The following is a 13,102-nucleotide window of genomic DNA, read 5'->3' as shown; positions in this document are numbered from 1 at the left end:
GATAGTTGGTGTAACAAAGGAGGATATTAGGGATAGGGTGAGAGGGAGAATAGGATGACCAGTTGTGGCGACCCCTAGCGACAATAACCTGAAAAGAAGAAGGGAGTATTCACTTTTTATATAGGTGTAATATAGATTATTAAATATAAGCAACCAATTTTTTTTAAAGTATTACCTAACAAGGATTATAACTTTTTCTTGAGTAAAGACTTTAACACAAGTAATTCAACACAAAACAATTCTCCACGTTTCACGTACTGATAATAAATATGTAGTAGGTCACAGGGTTGCACATTATGGAGGGCCCAGAGTGCCAAAGGGAATTAAATAAATGCATAATTAGTATGTGAGAATGCTGTTTGTAGATTACAGCTCAGCATTCAATACCATCGTTCCCTCGAAGCTGGACAGGAAACTGCAGGATCTAGGACTGAGCAGCTCCCTCTGCAGCTGGATCCTTAGCTTCCTGTCTGACAGACGCCAAGTGGTCAGACTGGGCAGCATCACCTCATCCCCCATCACACTGAACACTGGTGCTCCACAGGGGTGTGTACTGAGCCCTCTCCTGTACTCACTCTACACCTACGACTGCACGGCCACTAACAACTCCAACATCATTGTGAAGTTTGCGGACGACACTACAGTGGTGGGTCTTATCACCAACAGTGATGAGACAGCTTACAGGGAGGAGGTCAGCGCCCTGACCCACTGGTGTCAAGACAACCATCTCACCCTCAACGTCGCAAAGACAAAGGAGTTGATAGTGGACTTCCGGAGGTGCAGAGAAGTACACACCCCCATCACCATCAACGGCGCTGCTGTGGAGAGAGTGAGCAGCTTCCGGTTCCTTGGTGTACATCTGGCTGAGGATCTTATGTGGTCAGTACACACAAACAAAACAGTGAAGAAGGCGCAGCAGCGCCTCTTCTTTCTCAGGAGACTGAAAAGATTCGGCATGAGCCCCCGCATCCTCAGGACCTTCTATCGCTGTGCCATTGAGAGCATCCTCACTGGATGCATCACCACCTGGTATGGCAACAGCACCGCCTACAACTGCAAAGCTCTCCAGCGAGTAGTGCGGTGCTCTGAACGGATAATTGGAGGTGAGCTTCCCTCCCTCCAAGACATCTACAGGAAGCGGTGCCTGAGGAAAGCGGGGAGGATCATCAAGGACTCCAGTCACCCCAGCCATAAACTGTTCAGACTGCTTCCATCAGGAAGGAGGTTCTGCAGCATCCGGTCCCGTACCAGCAGACTGAGAGACAGCTTTTTCCATCAGGCCATCAGACTGCTGAACACTTCATAGACACCTCAGCTTCACTACTGGAACTTTAACATTATGCACTCCATACTGTACAGTAACGCCACTGTTTTGCACATATTCAACTCTGTATATTTTATTTTATATATTTTATTTATTGTTTACTCTATTTAATTTGTAAAATATGTGTACACACACACACACACACACACACACACACACACACACACACGTAGAAAAATATTTAGTATACACATCCAGAAATGCATATACTATTATATATTGTACATATATTTATTAGTTTCAGATGTAGCCATTCTTGTATTTTGCTTGTTTACATTATTGTATTTTGCACAACTCTGTTGCTTGTGAAGCTCGCACACAAGAATTTCACTCACATGTGCTGTACCAATGTACCTGCACATGTGATGTGACAATAAAAGTGATTTGATTTGATTTGAATTAAATGAATATTAAAGTGTGTCATTTAATAATTAAAATAGGAAATAGTTAATCAACTAAATGAGTAAATAATGAATTAATGTCAATTAATTTCTTTAAAACATTCCATAAATTCATTTATTCATTTTTTTCAATTATAATTTATTAATGGTACATTTAATTCATTAATTATCTATTTATCAAATTTATTTTGGTACTCGTAGTCCCCAATAGAACATGGGCCTCAACATGCCTTTGATTTTTTAAAATTACATTATTATTGAATTAACAATAGCACAAATCAAAGTTTGTATTTTAAAAGCTATTTCAGCTGCATCATTCGAGACAACTCCCTTTCTCCCCCTATTTGTCGCACATGGTACTAACAAAAGGACAGAAAAAAAAAACTGATTAATTCAACTGCATTATGGGTATTGTAGTCTTTGACGACCACAGCTCGGTGAACTCCCCATTTAAGGAACGACAAATACCATAATCCTTTGCGCATATAAAACAGATTGCGTCAGTTGCGACGTTTTGACAGCGGCAGTCAGTCAACCTATGACCCGCTGGTAGAAGCTGCAGTCAGCTTGTTACCGTCATCCTTTTTTCTTTGTTCACTTTCACACAACACCTAGTCGTCGTTGACGCTCTTAGAAGGATGTCCGACGGCGGGGGGACGGAGGAAAACTCCGGCACTATGGAGGTGTCGGCCGTTCAGACGGTGGCTGATACCTCGGTGCTGCAGAAGCACATTCGGAAGCTGGTACCGCTGCTTTTGGAAGATGGCGGAGAGGCCCCGGCCTCGCTGGAAACCGCCCTAGAAGAGAAAAGCTCCGTGGAGCAAATGAGAAAATTCCTGGCCGATCCCCAGATTCACACCATCCTGGTCGAGAGAAGCGCTCTGAAAGGTACGTCAGAGAACTCGACTAGCTCACAAATATGATTTTAATAGCAACACTGTTTGTTCACCCAGTTACTTTAGAATAAAGTCGGCGTCTTTGCAAATTAGCTTTTCTTGTTAACCACCTGCCAAATAGTTTGGAAACTCATCGTTAACTGCTGCTTTTACAACGATATTAACAGATGTCGCTAAAGCTGTCCATCTACTTACTAAGATAACTGCGCCGCACTGGGTGGGGACGATAAAACAATCAATCACAACAATAAAAAAAATGGAGCTGTATGTTGACGTAACTCCGTTATTTTTGTGTTCCTTCTGCATTTATATAAAGCTATTATATATGCATATCACGTTGAGGCCTGGTGCACAAATAACGAGACAGATACACAGTCATAATAAAAACATGAAGCATAATTATAGGAATTCAAAGAGAATGGCTCCTTTGTCATAGCTGTAAGTCATTTTATCATGTGAACCAGCTTGTGTCAATAAACACATTATCTTCAGTTTCCCCAGGCAAATTAATCCTCAGCTTCTGAGCTGCTTTCCTACTATATCTGTGCTGAATCTTGATCCTTTGATACCACACATGACCAGTCTTAGCCTGGAGGTTTTGGATTCCTAGCCCAAAGAGTCACTTCCCCGGCCTATTCGCGGTTTTGCATTAATAATACTGATACTGCAATGCAGCCCACTCATCACTTGTAAGGGAGGGTGTGGACATGAATAGCTGCACCATCATCTGCTGCAGCATTTCTCATTGTGCACATCTATCTAGAGTCCAAATAGTTTAATTCTTTTTTAGCTGCATTGCAACTTCACTGGCCTTAAGGAGTCAATCATGCATGTCTTTAAATAGTTTGAAATAATTTAAAAATAAAAGCAGTCACATGCCCTACCTTATTGTACATGAGGCAAATGGAAATGTAATAAAGCAAGACTATTTGCACTTTGGTGTCCTCATATTGACATAGACAAAGTATTAATGTGCTACTTTGACCTTGTTTTACACCTAGTATGAAGAACCTGATGCACACATTCAATGATGGGTCATCTGTTTAGTTAATTAATATATGTATTTGTTTCCTCACAGAGGAGGTCGGAGATGAAAGTGAGGAGGAGAAAGAGTGCATCACTTATAATGTTAACATTGACATCCACTATGGGATCAAGTCCAACAGGTAAATAATGCACTGGAAAAAGTAATACTGCATATGATCCTTCAGTTATTTAAATTCTGGCTATTCTGGATGAATACATTCACCTTTTCTTTACTCTGTAGCTTGGCTTTGATCAAGAGGACAGGCGTCATTGATGCAGACAAACCGATATCAACCCAGGTGCGAGTGCTGACTTTGAGCGAGGATTCTCCCTACGAGACGCTTCACTCTTTCATCAGCAATGCTGTCGCACCTTTCTTCAAGTCCTACATTCGTGAGTCTGGGAAAGCCGACAGGTAATGTTACTTTGCAAAGCCTTCCTTAAATAAACTAAATCCTGAACTTGCATTGAATTGTAATGGATGGAAATGTAATGGAAGGAAAAAACATTGTAACATTGTTATCTGTTACAACTTTCTAGAGATGGGGATAAAATGGCCCCCTCTGTCGAGAAGAAGATTGCTGAGCTGGAGATGGGCCTTCTCCACCTGCAGCAAAATATTGAGATTCCTGAAATCAGCCTGCTCATCCACCCCATCATCACAAATATCGCCAAGCAGTGCTATGAGCGTGGGGAGAAGCCCAAAGTCACTGACTTTGGCGACAAGGTGGAAGATCCTACTTTCCTGAACCAGCTGCAATCTGGAGTTAACCGCTGGATCAGGGAGATCCAAAAGGTAAGAGGAATTTCTATATATTTGTCCCAATTTAAAAGTCCATGATGGAAGTATATAACAAAGCAAAACCAGTCTTTGGAAAAAAAAAAAAAACCTCTCTAATAAAAAACCCTTGATTTATGGTTGCTATTGTCATGATTCGAGTTTTGAGGAGAAGACAAACGACTGCATGGTCTCAGTAGATGTCAGAATAGTGATCTTTATTACACACTTCTGAACCAGAAGTATGGGAAGACTGACGTACAGCAACAATCTCCAAAGAGTGGACCGTTCCCCATCCTTATATAACCCATGATGACATCACACAGTTAGACCTTACTTGAAATGATAACAGTCTCCCCATAGTCCAAAGTTCTCCTTATACAAACATCAGATGATACTTTAAAGAAAAACAAGTGTGTGACATGTCATGTTGTGCAGTTCTGTGAGCCTGTGTGTCCAACTAGAGAATGTCCTGACATGACCTCCCTGTGTAAATAAGGGTGAACGTGCGTGTTTACATAACTCTCTATGTGCATGTTCTGATGTAGGCCTGCAAATGAATTAGAACAAGGTCCTGCTGGACCCTCCAGTTATGGACGGTGAATACAATGCTGTGGATACCATTTGAGACTTGATTACAATGATGATAATATGCATACATTAATCTTTACTCAGATTACCATAGATATAAAACAAAGATTATACTGTCATCAGATTCCACAATGGTAAATGATTAATGATTGATACTTCTAATTATAACTGTGATCATAAGAATACAAAATAAAATATCTCCTGGTCACACTATCATCATTGCTCGCGCCCTTCTAGGTGACTAAGCTCGATCGTGACCCGGCCTCGGGCACAGCCTTGCAGGAAATTAGTTTCTGGCTGAATCTGGAGAGAGCCCTTAACAGGATCCAAGAGAAGAGAGAGAGCCCAGAGGTTCTTCTCACTCTGGACATCCTGAAACACGGGAAACGTTTCCATGCTACTGTCAGTTTTGATACAGACACTGGTAAGTTATAACTTTGCTGTTTTTACTTGGCTGGCTCAACACATGTTTGCATTTAGAAAAGCGCGAGTAAATGTTCACTTCTCCTCTACTTCTTCCTGCAGGTTTGAAACAGGCAGTGGAAACCGTCAATGACTACAATCCTCTGATGAAAGACTTCCCTCTTAATGACCTGCTTTCTGCCTCAGAGCTTGATAAGATCCGCCAGGCTCTAATGGCCATATTTACTCACCTGAAAAAGATCAGGAACACAAAGTATCCCATCCAGAGAGCACTACGCCTAGTAGAGGCCATCTCCAGGGACCTGAGCTCCCAGCTGCTCAAGGTGTTGGGTACCAGGAAGCTCATGCATGTAGCCTATGAGGAATTTGAAAAGGTTGGTGTGGTTTTTTTTTTTTGTCTCCAGCATAAAATAACACCCACAATTACACACAAACACACACACCTTGGCCACTCACAGTATTATACATTTTCCTGAATGCCCTTACGCTTCTCTGTGCAGGTGATGGTGGCTTGCTTCGAGGTGTTCCAGACTTGGGAGGATGAGTATGAGAAACTGCAGGTGCTTCTTAGGGACATCGTGAAGAGGAAGAGAGAGGAGAACCTGAAGATGGTGTGGCGTTTGAGCCCTGCTCATAGGAAACTTCAGTCCCGACTGGACCACATGAGGCGTTTCAGAAGGCAGCATGAGCAGCTGAGGGCTGTCATCGTCCGTGTGCTGAGGCCTCAGGTAAACCTTTAAATAGTGTTTTTTTTATTTTTTTTATTTTTAAATCACATCTTGACTAAGAGATTTAATGTTATTCTTCTGTTGTTGTTGTTTTTTTGTTTTTTTTAAGGTATCTGCAGTGCCTCAGCATGCCCCTGGAGAGACAGTTGAACCTCAAGATATGAAGGTGGCTGGAGTTCTCTTTGATGCTGCTGATGCCAATGCTATTGAGGAGGTCAACCTGGCATATGAGAATGTGAAAGAGGTTGATGGCCTGGATGTGTCCAAGGAGGGCACGGAGGCCTGGGAAGCCGCCATGAAACGTTATGATGAGCGCATTGACCGCGTGGAGACCCGTATCACGGCCCGCCTGCGTGATCAGCTGGGTACTGCCAAGAATGCCAATGAGATGTTCCGCATCTTCTCCCGCTTCAATGCTCTCTTCGTGCGCCCCCACATCCGTGGTGCCATCCGGGAGTATCAGACACAGCTCATCCAGCGTGTGAAAGATGACATCGAATCGCTGCACGACAAGTTCAAAGTGCAGTATCCTCAGAGCCAGGCCTGTAAGATGAGTCATGTCCGGGACCTGCCTCCGGTGTCTGGCTCCATCATCTGGGCCAAGCAGATAGACCGTCAGCTGACTGCGTACATGAAGAGGGTTGAAGATGTTCTGGGAAAAGGCTGGGAGAACCATGTGGAAGGGCTGAAGCTGAAGCAGGATGGAGATAGTTTCCGGGCTAAACTCAACACTCAAGAGATATTTGATGACTGGGCCCGGAAGGTATTTTATTCAACACCGATTCAGACATTTGGAAGAATATTAGATTGTAATTCTTACATATTGCTTCCTTTGTTTTGGGCTAATTGCAAATTCAAAATATTTGTTATCCCTTTCTTTTCTAAATCAGGTTCAGCAGCGTAACCTTGGTGTGTCTGGTCGGATCTTCACCATTGAAAGTACCCGGGCCCGTGGAAGGGGAGGAAACATGCTTAAGCTTAAAGTCAACTTTCTTCCTGAGATCATCACCCTCTCCAAAGAGGTCCGCAACCTCAAGTGGCTGAGTTTCCGTGTTCCTTTGGCCATTGTCAACAAGGCCCACCAAGCTAATCAGCTGTACCCATTTGCCATCTCATTGATCGAGAGCGTTCGCACCTACGAGCGTACTTGTGAGAAAGTAGAGGAGCGGTCCTCCATCTCCCTGCTGGTTGCTGGACTTAAGAAAGAGGTTCAGGTTCTCATAACTGAGGGCATTACTCTCGTCTGGGAGTCTTACAAGCTGGATCCCTATGTTCAGAGACTAGCTGAGACGGTCTTCAACTTCCAGGAGAAGGTCTGTGTGAAATAGATGTTACAGATATGCACGAACACAGACTCCAAACTGTCATTTAACTTTTAAATGACAAGTTGTATCAAACAATTTTGTCTTATTGTTTTTCAGGTGGACGACCTCTTACTGATTGAAGAGAAGATTGACTTGGAGGTTCGTTCTCTGGAGACCTGCATGTTTGACCACAAGACCTTCTCCGACATCCTGAACCGTGTGCAGAAAGCTGTGGATGACCTTAACCTCCATTCTTATTCCAATTTGCCCATCTGGGTCAACAAGCTTGACATTGAGGTCTGTACTGAAAGTTACATATTGTTCTGTAACGAATATAAAGTAATAGAAATACTTGGAATGTTTTGGTGTATAGTTGAACCTTTGTTTTGTTTTATAGGGTGCTTGTTGCTATGTTATTAAAATGGATGTTCTTTTAGATTGAGCGTATCCTGGGAGTGCGTCTTCAGGCTGGTCTTAAGGCTTGGACTCAGGTCCTCCGTGGCCAGGTAGAAGACAAAGCTGATGTGGACATGGACACAGAGGCTCCACAAGTCAGCCACAAACCAGGAGGGGAGCCCAAAATCAAGGTGAGAGTTGTGAAGTGGTACTGTGTTGCTTTGTCACGCTTTTCAAATGTTGATACACTTCTTTTAACATCTTGGAAAACCATGAACATCTAAGCACAGCTTGCTGTTTTATTATTATTTCTTTATTCTTAGAATGTGGTCCATGAGCTGAGGATCACTAACCAGGTGATCTACTTGAACCCACCAATTGAAGACTGTCGCTACAAGCTCTACCAGGAGATGTTTGCTTGGAAGATGGTTATACTTTCTCTGCCCAGGATCCAGAGTCAGAGATACCAGGTAGCCATCTTAAAACAGTTGTTGTTTGCACTGGTGAATATCTGGTGTAGGTAATCATGTAGTGTAAAACCACTTTTTAGACAAAATGTCTTTATTTTACTCAGGCAGGAATGATATTTGATGGTTTGGCCTATTGTACTTTGTACTGTTTTTATTTAAGCCACTCTGTCCCTCCTTGTTAGGTGGGTGTTCACTACGAGCTTTCAGAGGAGGAAAAGTTCTACCGTAATGCCCTCACAAGGATGCCTGATGGACCTGCGGCCTTAGAGGAGGCCTACAATGCTGTGGAAGACATCGTCAATGAGGTGGAGCAGTATGTTAAGGTAAGGGGCACCTATTTTAAAATAAAACATTACCTTACAAATTGATAGCTATTGATTATTTATTTTTTTTATTGTTTGTCTTTAGCTTTTATGACTCTTCGGACATACAGGATATACATTTGTGGTTATTTCACTGTTTATATGCTTTATTTTTGTTACTGCTGTTCAGGTTTGGCTGCAGTACCAGTGCTTGTGGGACATGCAAGCTGAAAACATTTACAACCGTCTTGGTGAAGACCTCACAAAGTGGCAAGCCCTGCTGGTCCAGATCCGCAAAGCTAGGGGAACCTTTGACAATGCTGAGACTCGAAAAGAGTTTGGACCAGTGGTCATCGACTATGGCAAGGTAGTAATGACTGATGGTTCGCAGTGTTGTGTTTAAGTAGGAGGAGGAGAAATACATTTCCACATTAAAATTTCCCTTATTTGTTTCGTGCAGTTGTATTTTTGACAATCCAGAACCCCCATGTGTTGGCTATACATTAAATTTTCATATTTCTATCTGATAACAGGTCCAGTCTAAGGTGAACTTGAAGTATGACTCCTGGCACAAGGAGGTTCTCAGCAAGTTTGGTCAGATGCTGGGACAGAACATGCAGGACTTCCACGCTCAGATCTCCAAGGTAACGTATGGTTTTACCAACATAGTTGGATGGATCACTTTCACACAGGGTAATAGTTATTCAGGACAGATGACTCATGCTTTGCTGTTCCTCATCAGTCCCGTCAAGATCTCGAACAACATTCTGTGGACACGGCTAGTACTTCAGATGCTGTCAACTTCATAACATATGTCCAGACTCTGAAGCGAAAGATCAAACAGTTTGAGAAAAATGTGGATGTAAGTACTCCAAACTATGTTTTTTGTTTTTAAAATCGGTTAAATTAAAATCATTTTCTAATCACAATCTCCCTCCTTTTTACCCGTAGTTATTCCGTAACGGACAGCGTTTGCTGGAGAAGCAGAGATTTCAGTTCCCTCCTTCTTGGCTCTACATTGACAACATTGAAGGCGAATGGGGTGCGTTCAGTGACATAATGAAGCGCAAGGACACCGCTATCCAGCAGCAGGTGGCCAACCTGCAGATGAAGATTGTCCAAGAGGACAAAGCTGTGGAAAACCGCACCACTGACTTGCTTAATGACTGGGAGAAGACCAAACCAGTTGCTGTAAGAAATATTTATCTTAATAAATTTAGTTTTCTATTTATAGCACATTTAATGCTAGATGTAGTTAATATTTTTAGATGCATAACTTCATGATGCCTTAGTTATAAAGAAATGGCAGATAAATTTGACTTACATTTTTTTTTTTTTTTTTTAAATGTCTGATCTGTTCCCTTAGGGTAACCTGCGTCCTGAAGAGGCCCTTCAGTCTCTGACCATCTATGAAGGCAACTTTGGTCGTCTGAAGGTTGAAAGGGAGAAGTGTGCCCGTGCCAAAGAGGCCCTGGAGCTTACTGATACTGGTCTGCTCAGTGGCAGTGAGGAGAGAGTGCAGGTAATGCCAGCGCACATTTACATAAATGGTTAAATTACAAAATGATAAATGTAAAATTCATTCATTATGTTTTCTGGCTGCATTTCATTATCCATAAACTAAAAATTAAACCATTAACTGAACATTTTGAACCATTTCTGTCTTTGTGGTGACCTGTAGGTGGCGCTGGAGGAGCTGCATGACCTGAAAGAGGTGTGGTCTGAACTGTCGAAGATCTGGGAGCAGATTGACCAAATGAAAGAGCAGCCATGGGTTTCTGTACAACCACGCAAGGTACCAAAAGCAGAGCAAACATTTAGATTAAATCCCTGTGCCGTTCTGTATGATCCTTAAATTCTTCACAGAATATAACATTAGTTGATTTATTTGTACATGTAGCTCCGTCAGAGTCTTGATGCACTTCTGAACCAGCTGAAGAACTTCCAAGCAAGGCTGAGGCAGTATGCTTCATACGAGTACGTACAGAGGATGCTTAAAGGTTACTTGAAGGTCAGTAAACTAGTTTCACTCAAACTAATCAAAAGTTCTAACTTACACGACAAATTTACATTTTACATTTCCTGTGGTTTCCTTTTCACTCCAGGTCAACATGTTGGTGATTGAGCTTAAATCAGAGGCTCTGAAGGACCGCCACTGGAAGCAGCTGATGAAGCGCTTGCATGTGAACTGGGTCCCGTCAGAGCTGACTCTTGGACAGATTTGGGATGTGGATTTGCAGAAGAATGAGATGGTGGTGAAGGATGTTCTTCTGGTAGCCCAGGGAGAAATGGCTTTGGAGGAGTTCCTGAAACAGGTAAAGAAGATTTGCAAGAGATGGGCAGTTATAGCCTACATCATTAGAAATAGCTCTGTGGTTTGTTATGCTATAATTGTACTTATGCTTCTTTTGGTTTTCAGATCCGTGAAGTGTGGAACTCCTACGAGCTCGACCTGGTGAACTACCAGAACAAGTGCCGTCTGATTAGAGGTTGGGATGACCTCTTCAACAAGGTCAAAGAACATATCAACAGTGTGTCCGCCATGAAGTTGTCTCCTTACTACAAGGTAAACAGAACTATACGTTTAGTTTATTAAGGTGGCAGTTGAGCTTTTTTTTTTTTTTTTTCCCTTTATATTTCAGCCAGTCAGGATGGCATACATCAGTACAGTGTTTTTCTTTCCGTTTTCTCCCAGGTGTTTGAAGAAGATGCCCTGAGCTGGGAAGACAAGCTGAATCGAATCATGGCTCTGTTTGATGTCTGGATTGATGTGCAGCGTCGCTGGGTCTATCTGGAAGGTATCTTTACAGGCAGTGCTGACATCAAACATCTTCTGCCTGTAGAAACTCAGAGATTCCAGAGGTAAGTCTTTCTAAATGCTGCCAAATCGTGTCAGCATTTTAAAAATATTAAAAAAATATAAGTAAAAAAAATATAAGTAAACTTTAAGAATCATAACCTGATTTATTTGGCGCACTCATGTTTAGTCCCCATTTCCTTCCATAAAAATATTTTCTACTAACTTCTTGTGTAATCTGTCTCTGTCTTTTTCCAGTATCAGCACTGAGTTCTTGGCACTGATGAAGAAGGTGACAAAGTCTCCTCTGGTGATGGATGTCCTGAACATACAGGGAGTGCAGAGGTCCCTGGAGCGACTGGCTGATCTTCTTGGAAAAATCCAGAAAGCCCTTGGCGAATACCTGGAGAGAGAAAGATCCTCATTCCCCAGGTATGAAGGGCATACTAAAGCTGAGCAAACAGAAGGAGGAATGTGTAACATGTCTTCAAATGTATTTTAAAAGTGAAAGAGTGTATCGGATATTTTGAATGCATTTATTAATACAATGATTTGATCAATTACTTTCTTGTTGGCAGGTTCTACTTTGTGGGAGACGAGGACCTGCTTGAGATAATTGGCAACAGCAAGAACGTGGCCAAACTCCAGAAGCACTTCAAAAAGATGTTTGCTGGTGTCTCCAGCATCCTCCTCAATGAGGACAACACTGAGGTGCTGGGAATCTCATCACGTGAGGGTGAAGAGATTATCTACAAGACACCAGTCTCCATCACAGAGCACCCGAAGATAAATGAGTGGCTGACACTGGTGGAGAAGGAGATGAGGGTGACCTTGGCCAAACTGCTGGCAGAGTCTGTCACAGAGGTCACTACTTTTAACAAGGGCACAGCCATTGACCTGAGCCAATACATCAACTGGATTGATCGCTACCAGGTTGGGATTTAAATAATTAATTCCATACTGTTTTAATTTCGATACACTCTTGAAATCTGGAACTGTGTTAATGTCGCCTTATCTTTATTCTCGTTTCACAGGCCCAGCTGGTGGTCCTGTCCGCCCAGATTGCCTGGTCTGAGAACATCGAGTCTGCCTTGACCACCATCTCTGGTGGTGGGGACATGACGCCACTGCAGGGAGTTCTGTCGAATGTGGAAGCCACACTCAACGTGTTGGCTGACACTGTGCTGATGGAGCAGCCTCCAATCCGCAGGAGGAAACTGGAGCACCTGGTGAGTTTGGACTTTTTTTTTTAATTTTTTTTTTTATATTTGTGAAAAATTGTTGTTGGATAAAAATTGTCTAAAATCCATTTCGCTCTCCATTCTTAGATCACAGAGCTGGTGCACCAGCGTGATGTAACCAGGACTCTGATCAAGAACAAGATTGACAACCCCAAGTCCTTTGAGTGGCTCAGCCAGATGCGCTTCTACTTTGATCCCAAGCAGACAGATGTCCTGCAGCAGCTGTCCATTCAGATGGCTAATGCCAAGTTCAACTATGGCTTTGAGTACCTGGGTGTCCAGGACAAGCTTGTTCAGACCCCACTGACTGACCGTTGCTATCTCACCATGACCCAGGCCCTGGAGGCTCGCCTTGGTGGATCTCCATTTGGTATGGAACTACTATTTAACTTTTTGTTTTACAACATGGCAAAGAGGGAAACAAT

The 13,102-nt window shown here is 42.6% G+C and overlaps 1 protein-coding gene across 2 annotated transcripts in view; it reads left to right on the top strand.

Annotated features, from left to right (window-relative positions):
- Positions 1-2,239: 2,239 nt before the first annotated feature.
- The window catches only part of dync1h1 (dynein, cytoplasmic 1, heavy chain 1), a 26,986-nt gene continuing 16,123 nt past the window's right edge, over positions 2,240-13,102 (top strand). For both annotated transcript variants that reach the window (XM_085258055.1, XM_085258054.1), the window contains exons 1-27: positions 2,240-2,613; positions 3,700-3,787; positions 3,889-4,062; positions 4,188-4,443; positions 5,254-5,440; positions 5,542-5,813; positions 5,940-6,167; positions 6,277-6,930; positions 7,058-7,480; positions 7,589-7,768; positions 7,909-8,058; positions 8,191-8,337; positions 8,520-8,660; positions 8,830-9,006; positions 9,173-9,283; positions 9,382-9,501; positions 9,591-9,830; positions 10,006-10,161; positions 10,321-10,434; positions 10,540-10,650; positions 10,745-10,954; positions 11,059-11,205; positions 11,335-11,501; positions 11,695-11,868; positions 12,015-12,369; positions 12,471-12,665; positions 12,765-13,047. In XM_085258055.1, the coding sequence (XP_085114181.1) occupies positions 2,364-2,613; positions 3,700-3,787; positions 3,889-4,062; positions 4,188-4,443; positions 5,254-5,440; positions 5,542-5,813; positions 5,940-6,167; positions 6,277-6,930; positions 7,058-7,480; positions 7,589-7,768; positions 7,909-8,058; positions 8,191-8,337; positions 8,520-8,660; positions 8,830-9,006; positions 9,173-9,283; positions 9,382-9,501; positions 9,591-9,830; positions 10,006-10,161; positions 10,321-10,434; positions 10,540-10,650; positions 10,745-10,954; positions 11,059-11,205; positions 11,335-11,501; positions 11,695-11,868; positions 12,015-12,369; positions 12,471-12,665; positions 12,765-13,047 (5,710 nt within the window). In that variant the 5' untranslated portion in view covers positions 2,240-2,363. The remainder of the gene's footprint in view (positions 2,614-3,699; positions 3,788-3,888; positions 4,063-4,187; positions 4,444-5,253; positions 5,441-5,541; positions 5,814-5,939; positions 6,168-6,276; positions 6,931-7,057; positions 7,481-7,588; positions 7,769-7,908; positions 8,059-8,190; positions 8,338-8,519; positions 8,661-8,829; positions 9,007-9,172; positions 9,284-9,381; positions 9,502-9,590; positions 9,831-10,005; positions 10,162-10,320; positions 10,435-10,539; positions 10,651-10,744; positions 10,955-11,058; positions 11,206-11,334; positions 11,502-11,694; positions 11,869-12,014; positions 12,370-12,470; positions 12,666-12,764; positions 13,048-13,102) is intronic.

The sequence above is a fragment of the Mchenga conophoros genome, linkage group LG19 (genome assembly GCF_057382185.1).
Source record: "Mchenga conophoros isolate Kocher_MC1m ecotype Shallow Benthic linkage group LG19, M_conophoros_male_GT1.1, whole genome shotgun sequence".
NCBI lineage: Eukaryota > Metazoa > Chordata > Actinopteri > Cichliformes > Cichlidae > Mchenga > Mchenga conophoros.
The sequence above is the reverse complement of the archived record's forward strand: the minus strand, read 5'-3'. Positions and strand labels throughout refer to the sequence as shown.